Consider the following 24,929-nt stretch of genomic DNA (forward strand, 5'->3'; position numbering starts at 1 on the left):
GCCGGGAACACCGAGCCGAAATACGTTTCTGGGCGGTCTCAAGCTCTCACGCACCATGGCGTCCACCGTCCAGCAGGCTGCTCAGCCGGGCGGCGGGAAGCGCAAAGGCAAGGCTCAGTACATGCAGGCCAAACGGGCTCGGCGCTGCGACGGTGGCGGCCCCCGGCAGCTGGAGCCCGGTCTCCAGGGCATTCTCATCACCTGCAACATGAACGAACGCAAGTGCGTGGAAGAGGCCTACAGCCTGCTCAATGAATACGGAGACGACATGTACGGCCCGGAAAAGGTACTGAAGCGGAGGGGGGCGGCCTGGCCGGCAGACCTTTGAGAAAGGGTTAGAAGGACGCCTGCCTGTAAACGCATGCGCGAGTTTGGGCCACGTGCTCGTCTGTAGAGGGCGTGGCCTCACAGGGCCCCGCCCCCTGGGCCACTCAGCCGCTGGCCCCCCACCCCCGCCCCTTGGTCCTCTACTTGAAATGGGTGCATCTCCAGGCGCCTTTCCGGATGATGGAAAAGGACGTGGGAGGGCTGGGTGGTGGCGCACCTGATTTGAGTGGCCATGTTGCAGTGCACAAGGACCCGGGTTCAAGACCCGGCCCCCACCTGCAAAGGCAAAGCTTTGTGACTGGTGAAGCAGCATTGCAGGTGTCTCTCACTTTTTTTTTTTTAATATTTATTTTATTTATTTATTCCCTTTTTGTTGCTCTTGTTTTATTGTTGTAGTTATTGTTGTTGTTGTTGTTGGATAGGACGGAGAGAAATGGAGAGAGGAGGGGAAGACAGAGAGGAGGAGAGATAGACACCTGCAGACCTGCTTCACCGCCTGTGAAGCGACTCTCCTGCAGGTGGGGAGCCGGGGTTCGAACCGGGATCCTTATGCCCGTCCTTGTGCTTTGCTCCACGTGCGCTTAACACGCTGTGCTACAGCCCTACTCCTGTGTCTCTCACTTTCTAACACCCACTTCCCTCTCAGTTTCTAGCTGTTTCTATCCAATAAGTAAAGATAATAAAAAAAAAAAAGAAGAAAGGAACTAGAGTTGGGGGGTGCAGGAATCTCTCTCGGGGAGGTAAGAAATTGTGTCCAGGTATCAACAACTGTACTGTAAAACATTACCCTCCTCAATAAAATGGTAAAAAAAAAAAAAAGACAAAAATAAAGACCAACCGGGAGTGGGCAATAGCACCGGGTTAAGCGCACGTAGCAAGGAACCGCGCAAAGGTCTTGGTTCGAGCCCACAGCTCCCCACCTGCAAGGGAGGGGCACGCTTCACAAGGGGTAAAGCAGGTCAGCAGGTGTCTATCTTTCTCTCTCCCTCTGTCTCCTCCTCCTCTCTCAATTTCTCTGTCCTATCCAATAAAATAGGAAAAAAAAAAAAGGACCGCCAGGAACAATAGATTTCATATTGCTGGCACCAAGCCCCAGCGATAACCCTGCAGGAAATAATAATAATAATAATAACAATAATAACGCCCAACTAAATGTTAAAAAGTCAGAAAGGGAGTCGGGTGGTGGCACAGCGAGATAAGCGCAAGTGGCACAAAGCGAAAGGACCACAGTAAGGATCGGGGTTTGAGCCCCCGGCTCCCCACCTGCAGGGGAGTGGCTTCACAGGTCTGCAGGTGTCTTTCTCTCCCCTTCTGTCTTCCCCTCCTCTCTCCATTTCTCTCTGTCCTATCCAATAACGAGGACAGCAGTAACCACAATAATGTTAAACAACAAGGGCAACAAAAGGGAAAATAAATAAATAAATAAATAAGAAGTCAGAGGAAAAAAAGAAAAAAGTTCACATTATGTCCCTCCCTTCCATCACTCTCTGGTATTAGTCTGGTATTAGTGGTTCCCATTGATAGGTGGCTCCTGAGGCCACTATGTGTCTCTGGAACTCATCTGGCAGCAGTAGTTTCTCTCCCTCTGCCCTGTGAACATTCCCAGGGATACTGACACTCAAGACTAAGCTGGCCCAGGCGCACAGGGCAACGTTGATCTTCATGAGTTTGCCATGTCACCTGATACCAACACCGTGTTAAAATGTTTGCCTTAAGCCGTCATATCTCAGGAAAATTGGATTTAGGGCTAGTTATTTCTCAGATGCATACAAAACATTTTAAAAGGTAAATAAAATCTTTGTGTCTGTGTACTACCTAAAACCCAGTGGTCCCACCACCACAGTTTGGAAATTATGTTGTTAGTTCAGGATCTTGACCAGCACACATGTACACCCCCAGGCACTAGCTGAAGGAGAATAGCACAGAGAGCATTTGAGCTCTGGTACTATTATTGACTAGTTTTACTGTGATTATTTAGTGCCTGGCATGGATTTGATCTTGTTGAGGTAGACAAATTTACGATGTTAATAATGGGCTGGTAAGTGTTAGCTCTCTTCAGTAGCACTTTGTCATATATGTAGTAATCTGTTCTCACTGTGCTGAAAGAAGCTTTGGTATTGTGTTGTTTTTCTGTCTCTGAGAAAGTTGGCCTAGCCCAGTGTACCCCCAGTGATAACAAATAAATCTATAAAGAACTACATAAGTAGAGGAAATGGTAAATTTTATAATGTTTGATTATGGTGGAGTTGCTTGTGTTGGCCATAGAGCAAACCAGGTACATGCTTGTGAGTCCATCTTTCATCCCCAGTAGCACTGGATGCCAGAACTGGTCTCTCCCTCTCTTTCCCATTTCATAAAAATACATTTTTATTGAAATGATTTTTTTTTTTAAAGTTGCTTATGGCCAGAAAAATATATCCTGATGTGCAATAAAATATCCATAAAGTTATACAGCTGTTACTGCCTGACTTGAATTCCATTGTTGGGACACAGCTGGGTAACAGGTGCATGTTCCACATAAACCGATGCTTTGAACAAGTTCTTGAACTATTTCTGTGCCCGTTCCCTCAAAGGGCAATTATCTTATCATATAACCAGTGATGGGGTTAAGATCCACCCTGAAGTGACTCATCAGGTCAGCCTATCTCCCTCTGTTCCAGACTGTTAGGTTGCTTTTGAAGACATTTGCATAATTATATGTTACTGCCGTTTGAGCAAACACCCTCCTTCACCCTTGGTGGGACTGGTGTCTCAGTTTCTTAACTTTGTCAATATTGAGCCATCTGCCACTGGGGGGTTCACATAAATCGTTAATTAATAGCTTTTAACACGGGCTGCTGTGACCTATCTACTCATTAGTTTGATGCAAACAGTTTCTAGAAAAGGATCAGCAGTCTTCTGAAAGTGACGGAGAAGATGATGACGTGGAGGCTGCTTTGAAGAAAGAAGTTGGTGACATCAAGGCATCTACAGAAATGAGACTAAGAAGATTCCAGTCAGTGGAGAGTGGAGCAAATAACGTGGTCTTCATCAGGACACTTGGGATAGGTATGTCTGACTACTACACCTCAACATGAGCGCTGTCTGGACAGCTCCCTGGTTCAGAGCATACTGCCTCCAAAGTGGACTTCATCGGGCATGTCAGTTAATCATTTGACTGCATCCTTTGTTCACTGTTAGCACATGGAGAAGTGGAATGGGCCGGAGGGCATAGCACTGAGACAAGCGTGAAAGCCTGGCTCTGCCACATTCTTTGTCTGTAGATTTAGGCAACACTAGTGCACATGTTCTGTCCAAAAGGAGCAGATGCTACACAGCTTCATCCACTTTGGAATGACTCCGCTTGGGAATGAATCCTTGCAGAAAGAGATCTAGTTTGTCAAAAGAAGTTGAATATCTGCTGAAGTTACAAAAGTTTTAAATGAAGGTCACACATTCAAAATATTGAAAACCCTGAGCAGCCCCCCAAAGCCCTAGAGGTTGTTAAGGTGTGACCTGAAGAACACATCATGATCTTGAGAAATTCATGATTATCAGGTCTAGACTTCTTTATAAGCCTAACTAATGGGTTAATTCTCTTTTATTTTATTTACTTATTAATGAGAAAGATAGGAGGAGAGAGAAAGAATCAGACATCACTCTGGCACATGTGCTGCCAGGGATCGAACTCAGGACCTCATGCTTGAGAGTCCAAAGCCTTATCACTGTGCCACCTCCCAGACCACGGGTTAATTCTTTTATTTTTATTTTTTTATTTATTCCCTTCTGTTGCCCTTGTTTTTGGGTTAATTCTTTTTCAAATTACATGAATATCTTTTTTGTCTGTTTCTGGGAAAAACAAAAGAAAACCAGAATAGTTCTTACTTGACAGGTGTTGTTATGAGAAGTCAACAGTGTGGCTTTTCTGTTGGATAAGTTGGTCATCACAAAAATGTTAATCCCAGTGTCTGAATAATTATTTTTAGTGCAAGCAGTAAGATTAAAAATATTAGTTGGGGCAGCACGCCTGGTTAAGTGCTGACATGACAGTGCACAAGGACCCAGGTTCAAGCCCTTGGTCCCCACCTGCAGGAGGAAAGCTTCATGCCTGGTAAAGCAGGGCTGCAGGTGTCTTCTCGCTTTCCCTCTATCTTCCCCTTCCTTCTCAGTTTCTCTCTATCTCTATCCAATAATAAATAAATAAATAAAATTATTAAAAATATTAGTTACATTATTAATACATAAAAGACTGAAGAAGTAGTTGGGAAAGTAGACTTTTAAAATGTTAAGGGAATTTCTTTCTAATCTACTGTCAGCTATGTCAGTGCTAATAAAAATTCACTGTAGAGAGTTGGAGTGTCTTTAAAATGTCTGAAAATTTATAATCTTATATGTTCTGTGTTTATATTTTTTGTTTTAGAACCTGAGAAATTGGTGCATCATATTCTCCAGGATGTGTACAAAACCAAGAAAAAGAAGACTAGAGTTATTCTACGAATGTTACCCATTTCAGGCACATGCAAGGCCTTCTTAGAAGATATGAAAAAGTATGCAGAAACATTTTTGGAACCCTGGTTTAAAGCTCCAAACAAAGGGACATTTCAGATTGTATATAAATCTCGAAATAATAGTCATATGAATAGAGAAGAAGTTATCAAAGAATTGGCAGGTATGTTCCTTTTAGTGATTTTACAGAGATATGCAAAGGCAACAGACTTCTCTCTTTATGAAATTTTTTTTAACTCAAGGTTTATTCCATACCAAAATGTCCTTAAAGTAATTTGAAAGTTGAGGGGCCAGGTGGTGGGACACCTGATTTAAGTACACACATTACAATGTACAAAGACCTGGGTTCAAGCCCCTGGTTCCCACCTGCAGAGGGAAAGCTTCATAAGTGGTAAAGCAGGGCTGCAGGTGTCTCTCTGTCTCTCCTTCTCCCCTTTCAATTTTTCTCTGTCTCTATCCAATAATAAATAAATAAAAATATTAAAAAAAGATTAAAGATGAAGAATTTGAAAGCTGATGTTGGCTATAAGATTTTCTGGTAGTTAAATGCTGAATTTTTTCTAAATCAAGATTGAATTTTCTTCTCAGTATTTTCATTTATTTTGGATAGTCATAAAAATTGAGGGAGGGAGGGGAAGAGAGAGAGAGAGACCTCTAACACTGTTTCACCACTTGAGAAGCTCTTTCCTGCAGGTGGGGACCAGGGGCTTGAACCTGGGTCCTTTTGCACTGTATTCTGTGTGCACTCCCACCAGGTGTACCATTTGCCTGCACCCCCCCACCCAAGATTAAATTTTCTTTGGGGAAAAGGTACTTGTTTCAGGATTTCATTTGTATTTATCTATTTAAAGGGTTCTGAGATTTTGATTGAAGCTCATGTAGAGGTTTGGACTAATATATATATATTAATATATATTAACTAATATATATATATAGTTTATTTTCTTTTAAAAATTTATTTATTATTGGATAGAAATAGAGATTGAGAAAGGAGGGGGGAGAGAGAGAAAGAGACAGACACCTGTAGCTTTGCTTCACCATTCGTGAAGCTTTCCTCCTGTAGTTGGGGACCAGGAGCATGAATCCTGGTTCTTGAGTATTGTAATGTGAGTGCTTAATCAGGTATGCCACCACCTGGCCCCAGTGTATATATTTTCTTTTACAAGTTCCAAGAAAAAAAATCCGTCAGATGTAACAGTATTCTAAATATTTCCTATTCTTGTGTTTTGTTACAGGAATTGTGGGCAGCCTCAATTCGGAAAATAAAGTAGATCTTACCAACCCACAGTACACAGTGGTAGTAGAAATTATTAAAGCTGTCTGTTGCTTGAGTGTTTTGAAAGATTATATGTTGTTCAGAAAATACAATCTCCAAGAGGTAGTGAAGAGTGCTAAAGATCCGCCACAGCTGAATCCCAAACTGGCAGCAGAAGCAGAAAATGGGAAAGAAGCTAAGTTGGAATTTGATGACAAGTCAAATCAAAATGACCTTCCAGAAGCCAAAGTTACCCAGCAGGTGGTACCAGAGAATAACGAGGAGGAGGTGGGGCAGGAGCAGCAGCAGACAAAACCAGCATCTGAAATGCAGATGGTAAACGAGGGAGAAGACACACCTGAACATGCAAGTCAAGCCGCTGAAGGATCCAAGTCAAATGAAAAAGAGCTGTCTTAGGAGAATGTCGCCTGAGGTTGAAGGTAGGTGTCTCAAGTAGGTTTCTATGAGACATTACTGGAATTCTATCGTGAATTGCGACTGAAAATAGTGTATTTGAGCTTTTGTGTGCTGCACACTGCTGTGCTTGGCAGCAAGCAATAAGGGAGCCAGGGATGGAGCAGCTGTAACAGTTCTGTTAGAGATCTCAGCCCTGTGTGACACTGGTGGGCACTCTTGTATGGAAAGGAAGGTTCTCCCTTCTTACCTCTCCTAGTCTTCCCTTAGGCACTTCCAGCTGACTTATGGGGGCAAACCAGCTCTGAAATAGAAACTCCAGAGGGAAATGTTTATTCCAGAGAAGGAAATTTTTACATGTCAGAGCGTAGCTATTTACTGCCAAATTACACAAACATAGGTATATATTTTGGAAGTGAATTGCTTAGCGGTGTTCTTATTTCTCTACATTATTATCTTTATGCCATATATTAACATTTGTTTGTTACAAACAAATCTTCAGAGTTCATTATAATAGTGTGGCAAAGAACATTTCTTTACAGTGAAAGCTGTGTCTTAGTTGTATCTGGATTCGTAATACAAGGTGTCCAATTCCATTTTTTCTTTAGAGAGTGAGAGACAGGGAAAGAGAGAGAAATAAAGATACCACAGCACTACTACACAGTTTGTGAAGCTTCCCTTTTGCATGGTGCTCCCCTATGCTGACTAGGGACTTGAACCCAGGTCCAAATCCATGGTAAAAATGTATGCTCAGCTGGGCCAGGCATCTTTAGCTCACCTTATTTTAAGTGGTTCTCACAATATCAAAACACTTTTTTTAGAAAAAAAAATCACATTCAGTGAAAAAATGTAGGAAATGAAAGTTTCAGTGGGATTTATTTGAGAGAAGTGTACAGAGTTAGTGACAGGATAAGAATACCAACATCCAAATGCTAGGTAGGACCAGAAACCAGAAAAAGTCTACTGTCAGTAAGTTGATTTACTAACTGATAAGTCAGATGATGCTAACAAAGTTCTTTGTAATTAACAAAGGGGAAGTTAGAGCACACACAAGAGAGTTGTTGATGTAAAAATAACCTTGAGATGAAGGAAGCTCTGATAGTGCTACAAAATTGCCCCCCATTTTTTTTTTTTACAATGCTTTAATGAAATCCAGAAAACTGAAACCTGCATAACGTGCACAGAAATCTGTTAGATTTGGAAATCCATTAGCTTATCAGAGGAAGAATTCTCACTTAAGTAGGATATTTGAACTGGAAGGTGAGTTGCCAGGTGACATAAAAAAATGCTAAACCAGATTATGCTTTCTGCCTTGAAGATGAAGAATGGTCACAGAAACTTGCCTACTTAACAGCCTTTTTTATTTTTTTCATTTCATTTTACCAACAAATGGAGCAGTTTCTGTAAGGTCCTGGAGAGCATGCTTTTTCTTAATAGGACAGTATTCTTAGATTTAAAAGGAAATAGAGTGAACTCTCACACTGCCACAGTGAACTCTGGAAAGGTTTCCTCGGCTACCTGGACTTGAGACTGTTTTTGAACAAGGGCAACAACAGATCTCAAGTCTAACCGAAACATTTTTTGAAGAACTGTGAAAAATCAAGTTAAACAGCATCTCTCTTCGTATTTTCAACACTAGGATATGACTGGGTGAGGAGGCCTTTCTCTAAATCTCAGCCCAAGATTTTATTTTGTAGAGAAACAACTTGAGTCCTTTTCTGATAGTTCTGGGTTCTGAGAAATGTGTTCCTGCAGCTTCAAGTTCATACTCACATATGAGGACTTAATTGGAAAGTTTTTTTCATGGTTCTCTCCAGGATAAGACTACTGGAGTTAGACACCAGTAAGGGTTGCAAAATATGTCCAGACTGACCATATTAAGAAGCTGTGAAATTTGCTTTTGGAGATAGGCTTATAATTATGTTACATTTTCCTAAACTTCTTAGTAGATAGACTTCTTCAATGACTAGTGGACATGAGAAAATATTTGTATCCTCTCAGCTAGGGCTCCTGCTTGGCTTTGAGAGTGACTCAACAGTAGCCAGGCCTTTGCAAATACAGATGAGGCTGGGACTTTCTTGTGTATCTTTATCTAGGATGTTAATTTATTAGGATGAAGATATCTTGAAAGGATGATAACATTGTTAGTATCAGTTGGGAGAAAATGAAAGAAAAGGTTTCCGTGCCTTCATCAGACTTGCTGCAAGACAAAGATTCCTTTATTTTGAAAGTGCAAGACTCTGGGACTAAAATTGACCTTAAGCCTACAGAACATGGATGCCTTTTACTTTGTAAAAGCTGCTACTATTCAGAGAGATTTTGATTTTGTACTTTGTTTTTAATTCTCTTGTGTTTGTTGAGTCCTTGGTATGACCGTAGCTACTTTCCACCTGTAAAGTACCACATGCTCTGTTGGAATCTGAATTTATTCATTGAAAGATCTGCTTTCAGGTTTACTTACTGCTTTTCACTGAAATGTGACCATGCTATTTTGTAAATGATAAAATTCTAGGGTGGGAATTTGATGCTGTTTTTTGTATTTTATTTATCTTAAAATTTGTCAGAAAAAAAATGCCTTCCTATAAATGTTGTCATTTAGTATATTTGTTCAAAGGAAGAAAGTGTCTAGAATTTGGTATTCTGAAACTTGTTTCTCTAAGGCTAAACATGATTTCTAGACATTATTTTCACTCAGTTTCCTTTTGACACAGGCAAATATTCAGCTTGTTTTTCATTGTTTATAGTATTTTCAGAAGAATAAAATAAACTCTAAAATTTCATGTTTTGTACTCTTTACTGTGTTCTGCTTCTTAGTAATTCTCTTGCTTGTAAATACTTTGAAAGCTGTTTATATGTTTGTATGTGTGTGAGTCATGTACATGGTTCTAAAAAGTAAAGACAAAAATATATTAGTCGCTCTTTAATAATGAAATGTGCTTATCTAAGTAAACCAAGTTTTTTTTTTAATACTTTACAATGAGTTTACTTCAAAATGAGGTACAGTGATACAGTACTTAATTAAATTCTTTTTTTTTTTTTTTAAGCCATTGTTCAGGGCCGACTTTTCAGTAGAAAAAGAAATGGGCAGACACAAAAAGGAAGACACCATAGCACTGAAACTTCTCAGTAGTATGGGGTACGGTGGGGGGGTTTGTACATGGCCACACAAGTGCCTTCCTAGGGGAGTTAGCTTGCTGGCTCCAATTAATAACTTTTGAATTTCAGAACTTTTGACATTTTTATCCACCTTGAGTTTTTAGTGATATATAGAAATGTTAAAGATAAAGACGTTAAGAAATTGTCTTGAACATGTCTTAGAATTCTAATCTTTATTTTGGAATTAATCAGATGCAAGATCATGGCTTACTGTGCTTGTCTAAGTACTCATTTGACCCCTGCTATTTTAAACACTACTAGTCATAATTATTGTCCTTGTTGATTTGGTCATCATAACAGTTTTATTCCAAAGAGTTTTAGATGATTACTTTGTTAAGTGCAAAGCAAAAACTTGAAATCAGGAAATATTTTTCGCAGTAGTAAGTGAATTATCAAGAAGCAAGAACTAAAAGTGTTACTACTTCCTTAGTGGGCTTTTTTTTTTTTTTTTTTCCTTGACAGACTATGCTCGTCCCCATTCATGGTCTCTTAAAACATTGCGTTTGATTTTCCCAGTGACTGTCTTCGGGAGCTCTTGAACAAATTCCACCTAGTTAACAGAAAAAAAGCATGAGACACTTGATTACATTGCAGTGATTCTAAATTGTCAATATATTAAGAATTTTCACGAAACTCTGGCATTGAGTTTTATAGTTGATTTGTCTTAATCTCAGCTAACTGAACTCCTTGGACACCAGAAACTTCTGCTTATGTAGTAAAAATGACAATGGTACACTGATGAGTTTTTGGTGCAAGTTCACTTTGTGCTTTGGTAGAAGAATATAATAATCCCTTTACTCCACTGCTTTCCCTCAGTTGAAACCAGACCTAGGCCTCTAGTGCTGCAAGGAAATAGTGGTCACACCTCAATGCAAAGAGAAAAAGAAACAGTAAGTTATTAATTTTTTTTTTTTTTTTTGGCTTTTGAACTCTTAAAAGCTGTATCTTGGTGAATCTGGATGAAGAAAAACATTTTCAAATAAGATTTGTTTTATGAGAGGCCAGAGTACTGCTCAGCCTGGCATAACAACGTGGTACAAGGCTTGAACCTATGGTCTAGAGCCACAGCATGGAAGGAAGTTGGTGCTCTAGGAAGCTGAACTTTCTCCTTGACCATTGAAACAATTTTTAGAGTTTTGAGTTTGTACAATCTCCCCCCTTTATAGACCCTCAATGTTCTGAAGAAAATTGGTCGCTTAGTGAATTTAACAGAGAAAGTGTAGTTCTTACTGAGAGGAACTACCTTTTGACCGAAATGGAATTTCCTTGTAAGAAAAATCAGCGTAAATCAGTTGCATTCTAGGACTAGGAAGAAATTAGGCGCTCTCTCTCTCTCTCTCTCTCTCTCTCTCTAGCTAAGAGTCCTTACTAGATCCTTTGAAGGAAAAGTTTTCTGGAAACTGGAAAGATTCCAGCTGGTTTGGGACCTGTTGTCCTAAGCCTTAAATTCAGTTAGGCAGTGCTTACAGTAGTATGTTTTGACACAGTTTGAAAGGGTGGGGTGGCCAAAGATGCTACAGTAGATGAATGGGGCTGTCCCCTCAAAACAGCCTGCCCCTGTCTTCCCCATAGAATGGAACTAGTAGGTTCTATGAAGTATCTTTGGTAGTTGGCACTTCAGAACTTTCTACAAACTTATCTACCATTAGTAATAATGTAAATCATTTTAAAGCAACATCCTTAAGACTAAGCCAGTTAAAATAGGTGTATTATATAATGATCAAAAGACTGGTAAAATCTACTTACTAAAGGTTCTAACTTGGTAGTATACACTTTGAGCAAATACTTGCCTTTCTTGGATATTTGTAAGGTGCTGTTGACTTTTTTACATGATCCTGAAGTTCAAGCGTTAATTTTTCTGGGTTAGATGATTTAAAGGGTGCAGATAAGACAACAAAAGCTTTTACTACCTGTAAGAGAAAAGGCCATTTGCATTGATAAGTTTGCTTTTCAGACTCATGAGGGCCTGAAACCAGTGCTCGGGCACAGGTACTTCTCTAAATAGCAGCTTGAGTGGTGAATGTAGATGCTGGAGCTCAACTCTGAACAAAGGTGACGTGCAACTTTAAAGTGAGATTCTGAGATCCAATTCCTAGTAAGTGGTTTGTGAGGATGAGGGGTGCGTTGGTTCAGTGAGACTAATGCGGGTTTTGAAAGGGGCTTAGACCTGAAAGAGGAAGGATTGTGTGTGCTGGAAAATGGTCTCTTAGGAAGGATCCATCTCCCTCTGAAAGGTCTTGCCCAATATCTTATGCTTCTCCTGGTCATGCTATTTAAAATTCACCAATTAGATCATTGAGATCAGCAAGTATAGCACAATTATTAATTAAGCATACGCCGGTTCTAGTTTATTTTTGAACACCAGGCCTCAGAATGAAATGTGACAGGAGAGATTTTAGATGAAGAAATGCATTGAGGTTGACACAGGCAGTACATGAATTTGGGATCCATGGTGTCACTGTAGAGGGTCACTGGTGTGTAAGTGGCTGCTGGGTCTGTAGAAGTTAATGTGGGGGAAAGATGAACATGTTTTACTTAGTGTGGGAAACTACCACATGGAAAGGAAACTTCTCCCATTCCATATTGACTTCTTCTAGAACTCAGTGTGTTCTTATTCCTTGAGTTCCCTTTCACTGGGTCCTCAATAGACCTGTGGGACTTGGGCGCCCAGTGACAGTCTTATCTGCATTGCTCTGTGAGGGCATGTCTTCAGAGTTGTGTGACAGTGGTGCTTTGAGTAATATCTGCTGCTTTTGCTCATGCACTATTTGCTGCTTCATTTTAGCACCTGCCCTGTTTTTCTATGGGGGTATACACTAGCCTCTCTGTGGAGTTGATACTAATCCCTATCCCCAAAGATAGGCATGAAATTCCGTCTGTTATAACATTTCCAGGGCAACACAGGTTAAAGATACGATCTAAGTGCCTTGTGGGAATTCCTTGACATTGTTGGAAAGGAAGCTGTCTTCTCTTTGCTTCATTGCCCTCTTAGTCTATTTTAAGAATTATTTTTTAATGAGAGAGAGAAAACCAGAGCCTCCTCCTGGCACATGTGATTGCGGGCAGTAAACACTGGACCTTGTTCATGAAGGCTCAGTGCTCTCTACCATCTGGGCCACCCCCTGAGCCTCTTCTCTGAGGTTCTTAGGCTGTGTACATGTGGGATTATTTGCTGTCTGTTTGGGAGAACTTACTGGAGTAGAGCCAATGTCAAGAACAGCGGAGCCAAGAAAAGGGGAGAGTCTTGTTAACTTTACAATGAACTCTTGAATGTGGATCTAGCCAAAGACCTCACTTAATGTGTGAACCAACACATTCCATTTTTAAAAAGTGAGGGCCAGGCAGTGGTGCATTCAATTGAGCAAAAATATAGGCAAGGATCTGGGTTCAATCCCCTGGTCCTCACTTGCAGGGGTTGCTTCATGAATGGTGAAGCAGGTCTGCAGGCGTCTTTCTTTCTCCCTGTGACCCCCAGCCCTCTCAATTTCTTTCTGTCCTACCCAGTAAAATGGGAGGGGGGGGGGAGCCGTGAAATGGCCACTGGGAGCAGTGGAGCAGTGCTGGCATCGAGCCCCAGTGATAACTGATGGCAGTTGAAAAAGAGGGAAAAAAAAATGTAGAATGGTTCTACCCATATGGAATAAATAAAAAAAAAAGACAAAACAAAAATATTTTAAGTTGGCTTTTATCACTTGCTGCCACAAGAACCTTATAATGCATCCTTTATGATACAACTCATTGATAAAGTTGATAACCTTAGACACATTTTTGCCACATGTGAACCTCAGGTTGAGAATTAACTGACTACTCTTGACTCACTTTTTTTTTTTTGGGTCTTCACTAGGCCGTCAACACATAAGGCCAACCTTTTCAGAGAGAAAGACAGGACAAAGACACAACACCGAAGCTTCCTTCAGTGTTGTGGGGGCCAGGCTCATGTCTGGGTGGGTTGTGTGCATGACAAGCAAGTACTTTGTGCACGTGCGCTATCTTGCTGGCTCTGGACTCACTCTCCAGTGTGGTCAGATGGACAGAGCTTGAAAGCATGAACCTGCCAATTGAGTGACACACTACCTCTCCTCTGATGGGATCTGGACTGCTGACAACAGCTGATTCAATAACAGCTGGGTGCTCAATCAGTGCACTTTCCACTTCAAACGGGCCAATCCGGTACCTAGAAGAGGAAGAGTCTGATCACTCTACCACCCAGGTAGGAAACCTCCCCTTGCAAACTGTCACTTTCTAAAAGTGGCCAGTGGAGATTGGGAGGTGGCACACTGGCTTGAGCACACATGCAACCATGCACAAGGACTCAGGTTTAAACCCCTAGTCTCCACCAGCAGGGGGGAGGCTTCATGAGCCCTGAAGCTGTGCTGCATTTGTCTCTCCTTGTCTCCCTTTTCCCTCTCATTCTTTGTCTGCTTCTAGCTAATAAGTAAATTCATTAAATATATTTTTTAAAAGTGGTAAGTGTACAAACCCAGAGGATATGATGACATCATCGGCTCTGCCAACAAACCATAGATACCCATCACTGTCCATCACTCCTCTGTCTCCGGTGACATAGAAATTCTTTCTTATTGTGGCAGCAGTTTTCTCTGGATTATCCTTGGAATTAAAGATGACATTTGTAGATTAGTTTGGTCATGAAGTGACAAGCAGGTTGCATATCCTAAAACAATTTCTTACAAAGGTAGTTCCTAGCATAGAATATAAAACACCTGAGAATATAATAGCACAAAGACTCCTACATGTTGCTCCACCCTTCTCTCAAACTTGCTTTTTAGTTTTTTTGTTTGAGGATGACAACTGCTACTTGTTATTTGCTAATAGAATTTAATCTTTATAAAACATTTAGGGCGGGGCCCGGCAGTGGCACACATGGTTAAGAGCACACACTAAAACACTTAGGAATTAGGAGATATTCTACTCATCTTTACAGCTGATAAAACAAACTTGGATTTTGTGAATTGCCCCAGCTTGCATAGCAAAGCATTGTGGATACAAACATTTAAAAAAGTTTATTACTATGAGAGGAAGGGAGACAATTCACTACTTAGCTGTGGCATATGCAATATCTTAAACCTAGGCCTCAGGCATGCAAGTTCTGTCTTCCACTGCTGAGATAGCTCTAGATAAGAAATTTGGACTTATATTTAGATATTAGTTGTACCCTCCCCCCTCCCCCAAGGGTTATTACCACTGGGGCTAGGTGCCTGCACTATGAATCCATTGCTCCTGGAAGCCATCTTTTTTCCATTGTTGCTCAGTTATATCACTGTTAAAAATAATTTATTTACTAGTGAGAAGCAGAGCACAACTCAGGCTCATACTGTGCCTAGGACTGAATTCAGGCCCTCATGCTTACAAATCCAAGGGTTTACCCATTGTCACCTCCTGAATTGCTATACCACCTTTTCTATTAATATGTGAATGGTGACGACTGGAATTCACCAGTACAGTACACACAGTACCGTGTACAAGGACCTGGATTTGAGCCATGGGCCACTGTAAGGGGAATGCTTCATGAGTGTGACATGGTGGTGTGGTTTCTTCTCTCTCTCTTTCTCTCACCCTTTGTCAGAAAAAGGGGAGGAAGAAGGCTACCAGGGATGGTGGAGTTGTGTAGGCACTGAGCCCTAGTGATAATCCTGGTGGCAAAGATAAAAGTAAGTAAAATAAAACGTAAATAGCAAATGCTGGGTTCTCATACCACATATTCAGAGAAGAAACAGAAAGGCCGAGTAGAATTTAGCCTGAGGGCAATTTCCCCCTCCTTGCCACTTGGTAGGATGTTACCGTTGTCATCTATAATCTGGAATAAAAGAAAGCTCTCTCTGGTACATGTGATGCTATAGATTGGACTCAGACCTTATGCCCAAGAATCCAAGGCTTTATCCACCGTCCCAGACTGCTAGGTTGTTATTTGTTTCACAGAATGAAAACAGTTGGTGAGTAATTGTGTAGTAAGTTCCAGAAATCTAGAAACCATTCTCTCTTCCTCACTGAGCCAGTTATAGTTTCTCAACCCACCTGGACATCATAAGGCTGTACTCCTTTCCCCATTGAGCCTGGTTTAATTTCTTGGCCTTTTTGATTGGCACAAATGATTCCCTGTTGAGAGGACATATCTTATTTAAGTATATGTGCAGTCTGTTTTCTGTAGGCATCTGCCATGCCAGTGAAACTTCAACTCAACGACGAGCCTAAAGCTCAATTTTCTCAACCTGCAAACTCACCTTCCAAAACATATTATTTCACACTGTCGGTTCTCAAGCTTGTACATGCATTGACTCACCTGTGCTTCTAGTTCAAACACAGATTCCTGGACCCCATCCCAGAGCTTCTCATTCAGCAGGTTTGGGGTAGTATCTAAGAGTTTGTTATTTTATCCAAATTTCACACGCTGCTGGTACTGTTGAGGCCCACACATTGAAAACACTCGTTAGACTAAGGATCCCACTAAGTGCACTCTGGAGTAAATTTCTTGCTGGGAGGGATTCTCTGGATTTCTCCCCAGTGCAAAGGAAAGATGAATCTTTCCAACCCCTAACACTGCTGAGACTTCTGTATGGAGAGAAGATAGGAAGACTTTCAAAGAATAATCATAATTTCCCTTCAGCCCAACAGGGCAACTCAGAGGTTTGGGTAACTACTGACAAGATCATCGGAGAAAATCCAGACAATTTAGAGCAAGGGGCTATGGCTTACCTAGTAGAACACACATGTTGTTGTGTGATGTCCTGGCTTTGAGTCCTAGCAACACATGGGAGCATTATGGATTTTACTGGGGAAGTTTCATGGATGGTGGTACATGCTGTGATGTCTCTCCTACCTTTCTACCTCCTTCTTTATCTCAAAGAATGAATAAAAAATTGCTTCAGGGAGGCTTCTAGGTAAGATTGAGTGCCTGGGTTCACTCCTTGGGGACATATAATAACAACAAAATTATAGCATTATATTAAGGGAAGAGAAGCTTCAAGGGTTTGGTTAATCATGCTGGGATTGAAAGATTTCTGGCATGCAAAGCTTCAACTTTGCCTGTTAAACATACCACTTCTGTCTGTCCATAACCCTCATAAAGCTCCAGCCCGGTTTTTGTCTTCCACTGTTCCAACACCTCTGCATTGAGCGGCTCCCCTCCGGTCAGGCAGTGCCTCAGCTTCTTGAATTTGTATCTGGAGAGAGAATTGTGTGGGGCCTTGGAAGAAGAGATCTATGTGGCTTTCCTTGCAAGATGCTCACTTACCAAGCAAAGGAACTAGGGAAGGCAAGCCTTAGACAAGTTGATTCAACAATTATTTGTAGAGCCCCTGCTACAATGCCAGATACTGTTCTAGGGATGTGGGGCAGGTTAGTAATTAAAGTCTCTTGACACTAAGTTACACACTTTAGTAGACTATCAAAGAGAGGGAAGAGATAGGAGAAAATGCTGGTAATGGTATGAAATGCTTAGTGTGAGCTGAGTTCATTGTTTACTATGTTGTAAAGACTGTAGGGATACTCATCATCTCTGCCACCCCAAGTTACAGATACGGAAACTGAAGCTGAGAGAAGTTCAGGGACTTGCTAAGGCCTCCCCAAAACCAATAAATGGGTGAGTTGGATACCCCAAACTCTGCCCATACTTACACTGAATTCTCACCACAACCCGGTGAGGTAGCATTTGATACTTTTGTGGGTGGAGGTAGGTGAGACTCAGGTTAGCTTGAATGTCTGGATCCACACTTTGGTTTTGTGACAGAACCTCACTTGCTTGACTTTGGGAATTTGAGAGCTTTTAACCACAGACTGTCCACAGAACTTAGGAGGGAAAGCCTGCAACAGCCCAGCTCTGACTCCTTGAGCCGTGTGATAGACTCTGATTACTCTTGAAATGGGAGCAAGATGCCCATACTTTGAGGGCTGCCAAGGAGCAGCCCTCTGTTTTACTATCTGTTTTGCTATCTGTTTTACTATCTGTTTTACTATCTGTTTTGCTCTCTGTTTTACTATCTCAGCCCTCTTTCTGCTGGGCCTCCACACTTTGCTGGGGGTATGAGAGAGAGACAGAGGGTGGGTGAACTTGTGTTATTTAAACTGTTTTTGCCTTTCCTTCCTCTCTTATACTGAATTCATGTTCGCTAAATACATACACATTGTTACTCCCCTGGATTTTAGAGTGATCGGGTTAAATATAATCTTTAAGTCAAGCAACAGCTGTGTTTTACTCTCTTGGCTCAAGTAGGAATAGCAGAAATCACCTAAGATTGCAACAAGCTAAGCCTAGGATCACTCCAGGAATCCACCAAGCCACAGGTGAGTGCAAACACGTGTGGCTCATGGACAGAGAAATTTAAAGAAGAGATTCCTGGAGCTAAAAGTCTGTACCTACTCAGGAATGCCTGGTACCAGTCTGGTAGTCTGTCAGTTGAAACACCACCTGCAGTCTGAGTTTTATGAATAAAAAGACTGCTGAAGGGAGAAGAACTTAAACCTGACCAATTTACAACTGTGGGTCTCCACTGCTGTTGCCCCACAGGGGCTGGAACAGCAGCAAGGAAGCCCTATACTGATGTCGGGAGGCAGACAGCTGGCCGGGTGGCTCAGAAGAAAATCTACACTCCTGGTGGTCAGGAGGTGTGGCTGTATTGCAGGAGCCTTTTCACATCGTTCTTGTGATAAATTAGGAAAAAGGGTGAATAATTCCTCAGAAATCAGGATTTATTGGGAGTCCGGGCAGTAGCGCAGCGGGTTAAGCGCACATGGTGTAAAGTGCAAGGACCAGCATAAGGAGCCTGATTGGAGCCCCTGGCTCCCCACCTGCAGGGGAGTCGCTTCACAGGCAGTGAAGGAGGTCTGGAGATGTCTATCTTTCTCTCCTCCTTTCTGTCTTCCCTTCCTCTCTCCATTTCTCTCGGTCCTAACAACGAGGACATCAATAACAACAACAATGAAAAACAAGGGCAATAAAAGGGAAAATAAAAAATTTAAAAAATATATCAGGATTTATTAAGGAACTACAGGGCCAAGAGAGAACAGTTCAGCTCAGTTCAGCTCAGCTACAGCTGGGGTGAAGCAGGGATTAGGCCCAGGACTTCAGACATTTGGGGCATGGGGGTTGTTTTGCATAACCACTGTGCTATCCCCCACCCTGTTTTATCTTTTGGTCATAAATGAGTGATTAAGATAAACAGATTTTGAAAGAAAACACTACCTTGAGGTAATCAGAGAGCTGAAAACTGAAATAGATGAGCCAACAGCACATCTAGCTGAATAAGCGAATACAGTGTCAGAACAGGGTAACAAAATAGGTGAGCTTCAGAAAACAACAGAGGGGAGAGAGTGAGTGAGGCAGAAAACAGAATTATCAAGATGGAGGATGAATTAGAGAAAACTAAAGAGATCTCAAAAAGAGATTAAGAGATATTGAAAACAATAGAGACATATGGGATGACTTCCAAAGAAGTAATATATGCATTATTGGCTTACCAGAGGAAGAAAAGAAGAAGAAAGCATTCTACAGGGCATAATAGCTGAGAACCTCCCTACTCTAGACAAGATAAAAACATATGAAGGTTCAAGAAGCCCAAACAAAATTAACCCAGACATAAAGAGACCAAGACACATCATATTTAGAATGAAAAGGAATGAGGATAAAGAAAGGATCCTGAAGACTGCAAGAGAAAAACAGAGTCACTTCCAGAGGAAAACCCATAAATTAGCAGCAGATTTCTCCACACAAACCCTACAGGCCAGAAAGGAATGGCAAGATATATATATTGAGTTCTCAATGAAAAAGGCTTTCAACTAAGAGTATTCATTCTATCTGGCTAGACTTTCATTCAGACTAGATGGAGGCATAAAAACCTCTGACAAACAACAGCTGAAGGAATCAAATGTCACCAAGCCTGCCCTGCAAGAAGTTCTGAAAGGTCTCCTATAAACATGCTATGTATCAGAACACTCTAAAGTCTTGAATTATGGCATTAAAATACTTCAATCTATAATATCAATAAATATCAATGACCTGAACTAACCTATCAGAAGGCACAGAGTAGGATCAGAAAACACAACCCAACCATATGCTGTCTGCAGGAATCCCACCAAACTCAACAAGACAAACACAGTCAAAGTGAAAAGATAGAAAACTATGATACAAGCTAACAGAACACAAAAAGGGCAGGAACAGCTATTATCATATCTAATAAGATAGACCTTTCACCTTAAAACAAATAAAATTTAAAAAGATAGGGATGGACTTTACTTAATGCTCAGAGGACCAGTCAATCAAGAGGACTTAGCAATTATTATCATTTATGCACCCAAGGAGAGGCCATCTAAATACATCAAATATCTACTGAAAGTACAATAGCAATATATTAAAAACAATATAGTAATAGTAGGGCATTTCAACACCCTACTCTCTCAACTTGACAGATCATCTTGGCAGAAAATTAATAAAGAAACGAGGGAACTGTGGTCCAGGATAAAGTATTGGACTCTCAAGCATGAGGTCTCAAGTTTAATCCCTGGCAGCACATGTACTAGAGTGATGTCTGCTTCTTTCTCTCTCTCTTCTCCTGTCTTTCTCATAAATAAATAACAACTTAAAAAAAAAAACAACAAGGGAACTAAATGAAGATAAAAACTAAGCGGGTCCATTTTTATTCTCCAGGGACCGTAGGGCAGTGTCCTAGAGATATTTTTGAGGGAGGTGAGACCAGCCTCTACCTAGCAGGAAGAAGCCAGGTTGAATGTAGCTCTCCACTCACAACATATGGACAAGCCCTCCACAACACAGAGAACTTGGTTCAACAAGTCTGTGGTGGTGAAAGGAAGAAACTGGAGGCTGTGCTGTGATGGAAAGGGGAGACTAGAATACTGTATTCTACTAGCTTTTGTTTGTGCTTCAGATACTCCTGTCCAGGTACCTGTTGAGGTCTTTTTGCACGAGCATCCGGTACACAGTGGGAGCGCTGCACAGGGTTGTGATGGGATAGGTGGTGAGTGTCTGGATGGTGGAGAAAGACACACAAGTGGTTAATCACAGCCCAAGAGAGGAGCTGATGTCCACAACCCCTCCTCCTCTTGCACTGATGTGTGACCATCTCATTGGTCATTCCTAGGAATAATAAAAAAATGTTAGTTTGTTGTCAATGGTGACTGCAGGAGTTTGTTGGGAACTTGTAATCACTGGGAAGAATATATGTACGTAACATTAAACATACACTAACAAACAAAAAACGTATTGTGGGATCTGATAACAGCCTCATAGTAGGAACTGGTTATTCTACCTTATGAGTGAAAATTACCTTTCATGGTGGAAACTTCTGTCATCGTGTTGACTCTGTTATAAGCCAGCCTAAACCTCTATTTTCTCTTCTTTTCTTTTTTCTTTTCTTCTCTTCTCTTTTCTCTTCTTTTCTTTTCTCTTTTCTTTTCTTTCTCTTTCCCTCCTTCCCTCCCTCCCTTCCCTCCTTCCCTCCTTCCCTTTCTTTCTTTCTTTCTTTTTTTTTTTTAACCAGAGCACTGATCAGCTCTGGTTTATGGTGGTGGCCTGATAGTCTGTTTACATAACCATTATGCTATCTACCCCTTCCCTTTTTCTTTCTTTCTTTTTTTTCTTTTTTAGCTAGAGCATTACTCAGCTCTGGTTTATGGTGGTTCTGAGGATTGAACCTCAGACTTCAGATCCTCAGGCATGAGAGTCTTTTGCATATCCATTATGCTATCTCCACAGTCCATAAGACATTTTAAAGGCCCTTTTTTAATTGCACTAAGATTTGTTGGACTAATTATACATCTAGTTCCTTAAAGTCAAATAATGACCTATTTGTCATAAATCTAGAGAAACACTAGTGGCTTAGATCCTCTTTGTAGAGAATTTCTACCAGGTCACATAATGAATTAACTATCTGCCTTCCATTTAAGTTTTTAAACATTATTTTATTGGAGGGAAGTAATGATTTACAAAACAGTTATCACACGAATACAGTTTCTTAGAGACCATGCTCAAGACTAGGTAGGTTATCTAGATTGCTATAGACTAAGAATAACTTTTGGTGGCCTGGGAGGTGGTGCAGTGAATAAAGCATGAGGTCTTGAGTTCTGTCCCTGGCATTGCATGTGCCAAAGTGGTGCTCTGGTTATCTCTCTCCCCTCCTGTCTACTTTTGATCTGTATGTGAGCATTTCTTTTTTTTTTTTTTTTTATTTAAGAAAGGATTAATTAACAAAACCACAGGGTAGGAGGGGTACAACTCCACACAATTGTATGTGAGCATTTCTAAAGTGTGTATTTGCTTCCTAGATTGCAAAATGTAGTATATATAGTTAAGAAGAGAGTGAGTATATATGATTTAGAATATGTAAATACATATAACTAAGAATAGAGTAAGTTCAGAAAAGTTTTTCTAGCATTTAAATCATAGTGTGTTTTAAAAAACAAGAATATATTCATTTTAATATTATTTAATATTATATTAAATAAGATATCATAGTAATGTATAATACATGACAAACCAATATTGTTAATGGTATCAATATTGTTAATGGTATCATTAATATATTTTATTTAATATAATATTAAACAGGAACATTGAAACAAAAACATATATTCAAGATTCGAATTTAAGTATTATAAAATATTTAATATTAAAATTCTAATTTAATAAACATAGTCTTGAAAACATCACAGTTAACATCTACTTTGGGGCACCTTGTAACCTGAGGTAGAAATTTCAGTTCTGATGTTACCTTACATTTCTGTTAAGACCCTCAAGCCATCTATCTGGTTGAACCAGTTAGCAAAATAACAGGGTGAAATAGTGCCTATTTACACACAGGTGTGGCACGTATCTAATAATATGTATTTTTGTTAGCTTAGTTGACTTTTCACAGTTGAAAAATAATTGGCCTGAATCCTGTATTTCTAAAGGCAAAAGAAACCAGAGTCATCTGATACCTGAATGTTGTCACTATTTCTGGCTGAGAAGGAAAGAGCATGCGTGGCTCCAAGTAGAATTTTGGGTTCTGAGAATTAACTGTGAGAAGCACGGGGTGCAGAGAGAATGGAAAGAGCTGCTAGGGGAGAAAGGGAAACCTACCTTCAACCTCCCCAGTAGATCAGCCGTCATCTTTATATCACTAAATCAAAGACTTGTTTAGACACGAGATCTCTAATCTGGTATACAAAACCAGACTCTTTAATAGTCACAGATTTAGTGACACTATCAACTTCTGGACAGTTTGAAGCACACGAGTGGGTTTTATGCTTAAGAGTATCATGGGTCTCTGACCAGTTAAATGCATTTAACTGGAGTTGGTGTATTGCACCAAAGTAAAAGACTCTGGGGTGGGTGGGTGGCAGGGAGAGTCCAGGTCCTGGAAAAGGATGACAGAGGACCTAGTGGGGGTTGTATTGTTATGTGGAAAACTGAGAAATGTTATGCATGTACAAACTATTGTATTCACTGTTGATTGTAAAACATTAATCCCCCAATAAAGGAAAAAAATGTATTCAAAAGTTAAGGTGGTGTCCATTTTGTTTCATGAAAAGGATTAAGTTCTAAGAACTCAAGAAGCTCTGTATTCTGAGGAGCCATTTCTCTTTGGGGTAGACAAGGCGAAGATGTAACTAGAAGTCATGACTTACATCCAGGAAGGTGTCAGTGTCAAACTGGGCCATGCGATGCACAAAGACACAGGCTCCCTGAAGCCAGGAAGAAAACATACTGCCGATGGCCGCCTTGATCCAGCCAGTGTCAGACATGTTCCAGATGGTATCTGAGGGAGTCAGATCTAACCAGTACCTGGATCATAGGGGAGTCAACAAATCAGACCAACAAACAAAACACTCTCCCCCTCCCCACAAACAAACAAACTGGGAAGGCAAATGGTGTCTTTGAAGATGTACCAGAATCTCACTGGGCCAAATAAATACATAAATAAGACTCGAGGGAGATGTTCTGCCTTCCACACTTGCTATAGAGCTTTCTCAGAAACCTATGTACACCAAGAGGAGAGTCGGAAGTTGCATAATTTTCTGGGCATAATTTTCTAAGTCAGGCCTTTAATAGAACAAATATTTACTGCACAACTGCTTTATGCTAGATACTGTTCCTCGGATAGTTAGCAACATAGACCAGACTTCTGCTTTTATTTTAGAGGTTGTCAACTAGCTAACACTAAAACGAGTAAGTATGTAAATCGGTATCAGTTTTCAAATAGTTTTCAAATCAGTTTTCTATAGAGAAAGTAAATGGGAAGTGAGAGTTTTAGGATATCTGGGAGGGCTTCTCTGGATTTGTAAAAGCAGCAATTAAGAGAAGGAGCCACACATGTTACGGTGGGGACTCGATAAAGGGTGATTCTTTTTTACATTTATTATTATTTTTTTAAATTTATTTTCCCTTTTGTTGCCCTTGTTTCTTTTTTTATTGTTGTAGTTATTGTTGATGTTATTGTTATTGGCTAGGACAGAGAGAAATAGAGAGAGGAGGGGAAAACAGAGAGGAGGAGAGAAAGATACCTGCAGACCTGCTTCACCGCTTGTGAAGCGACACCCCTGCAGGTGGGGATCTGGGGCTCCAACCAGGATCTTTCTACCGGTCCTTGTGCTTTGCGCCACGTGCGCTTAACCCGCTGCACTACTGCCCCACTCCTAAAGGGTGATTCTTAAGTTCTCCATTCACCAGTTAGATGGTATCATTTACTGAGCTAAATTTGTACAGAGACACCAAGAGTTCTTTTTGTTTTTTAGATATCTAGTTTGAAGATAACTGATAGCCAGCCAAATAGAAATGTTAACTAGGTTGTTGGATACATCTGCCAGCAGCTCAGAGGAGAATATAGTCTTCCTTCTTACTTTCCACAGAGGGTGTATCCAATGCCGAGGCTGCTCTGAGAATGCTGGGCCATCTTGGGAGTGCCGGTAGTCCCACTGGTGAAATAAATGGCCATTGGTTCCTGACTTCCGGTCTCCACACAGCTGTGTTCTTCAGAAGCCGTTCTGTCAAATACAAACCCCAAACTGGTGACAAAAGATGGCAGACCAGTTTAACTCAGAACAGTTTATTCAGTTACTTATGTACCTGAAGATAGTTAACATGACAGAATCTAATTCAAGACCTCCCTGAGAGGAATTTCTCAAATCTTAGAGGAACTTTGCAGATCAGTGCTTAGATCTGAAATATCCCTCTGTTTATTTTAGAAATCTCACTTCTGTATGGAACAGTTAGATAAGCGGTTGTGTTGTTATATGGAAAACTGGGAAATGTTATGCATGTACAAACTATTGTATTTACTGTCGA

At 40.7% G+C, this 24,929-nt stretch overlaps 2 protein-coding genes across 4 annotated transcripts in view; one reads left to right on the top strand and one right to left on the bottom strand.

Moving 5' to 3' along the window:
- The window catches only part of THUMPD1 (THUMP domain containing 1), a 26,305-nt gene continuing 1,376 nt past the window's right edge, over positions 1-24,929 (top strand). Inside the window, exons 1-5 of one of the 3 annotated variants that reach the window (XM_016185350.2) lie at positions 1-286; positions 3,201-3,375; positions 4,727-4,975; positions 6,048-6,507; positions 7,880-9,393. In XM_016185350.2, the coding sequence (XP_016040836.1) occupies positions 56-286; positions 3,201-3,375; positions 4,727-4,975; positions 6,048-6,484 (1,092 nt within the window). In that variant the 5' untranslated portion in view covers positions 1-55 and the 3' untranslated portion in view covers positions 6,485-6,507; positions 7,880-9,393. Of the gene's footprint in view, positions 287-3,200; positions 3,376-4,726; positions 4,976-6,047; positions 9,394-24,929 lie in introns of those variants that run through there. The other 2 variants (XM_060172880.1, XM_007516553.3) reach the window with 2 other exon arrangements.
- The window catches only part of ACSM4 (acyl-CoA synthetase medium chain family member 4), a 21,284-nt gene continuing 6,324 nt past the window's right edge, over positions 9,970-24,929 (bottom strand). Inside the window, exons 4-13 of the mRNA XM_007516552.2 lie at positions 24,485-24,628; positions 23,273-23,429; positions 20,551-20,630; positions 16,692-16,815; positions 15,671-15,751; positions 15,351-15,452; positions 14,118-14,245; positions 13,712-13,811; positions 11,428-11,547; positions 9,970-10,187 (exon numbers count right to left, since the gene is read on the bottom strand). Of these exons, the coding sequence (XP_007516614.1) occupies positions 10,101-10,187; positions 11,428-11,547; positions 13,712-13,811; positions 14,118-14,245; positions 15,351-15,452; positions 15,671-15,751; positions 16,692-16,815; positions 20,551-20,630; positions 23,273-23,429; positions 24,485-24,628 (1,123 nt within the window). The 3' untranslated portion in view covers positions 9,970-10,100. The remainder of the gene's footprint in view (positions 10,188-11,427; positions 11,548-13,711; positions 13,812-14,117; positions 14,246-15,350; positions 15,453-15,670; positions 15,752-16,691; positions 16,816-20,550; positions 20,631-23,272; positions 23,430-24,484; positions 24,629-24,929) is intronic.

Source organism: Erinaceus europaeus, chromosome 15 (genome assembly GCF_950295315.1).
Source record: "Erinaceus europaeus chromosome 15, mEriEur2.1, whole genome shotgun sequence".
Taxonomy (NCBI): Eukaryota; Metazoa; Chordata; class Mammalia; order Eulipotyphla; family Erinaceidae; genus Erinaceus; species Erinaceus europaeus.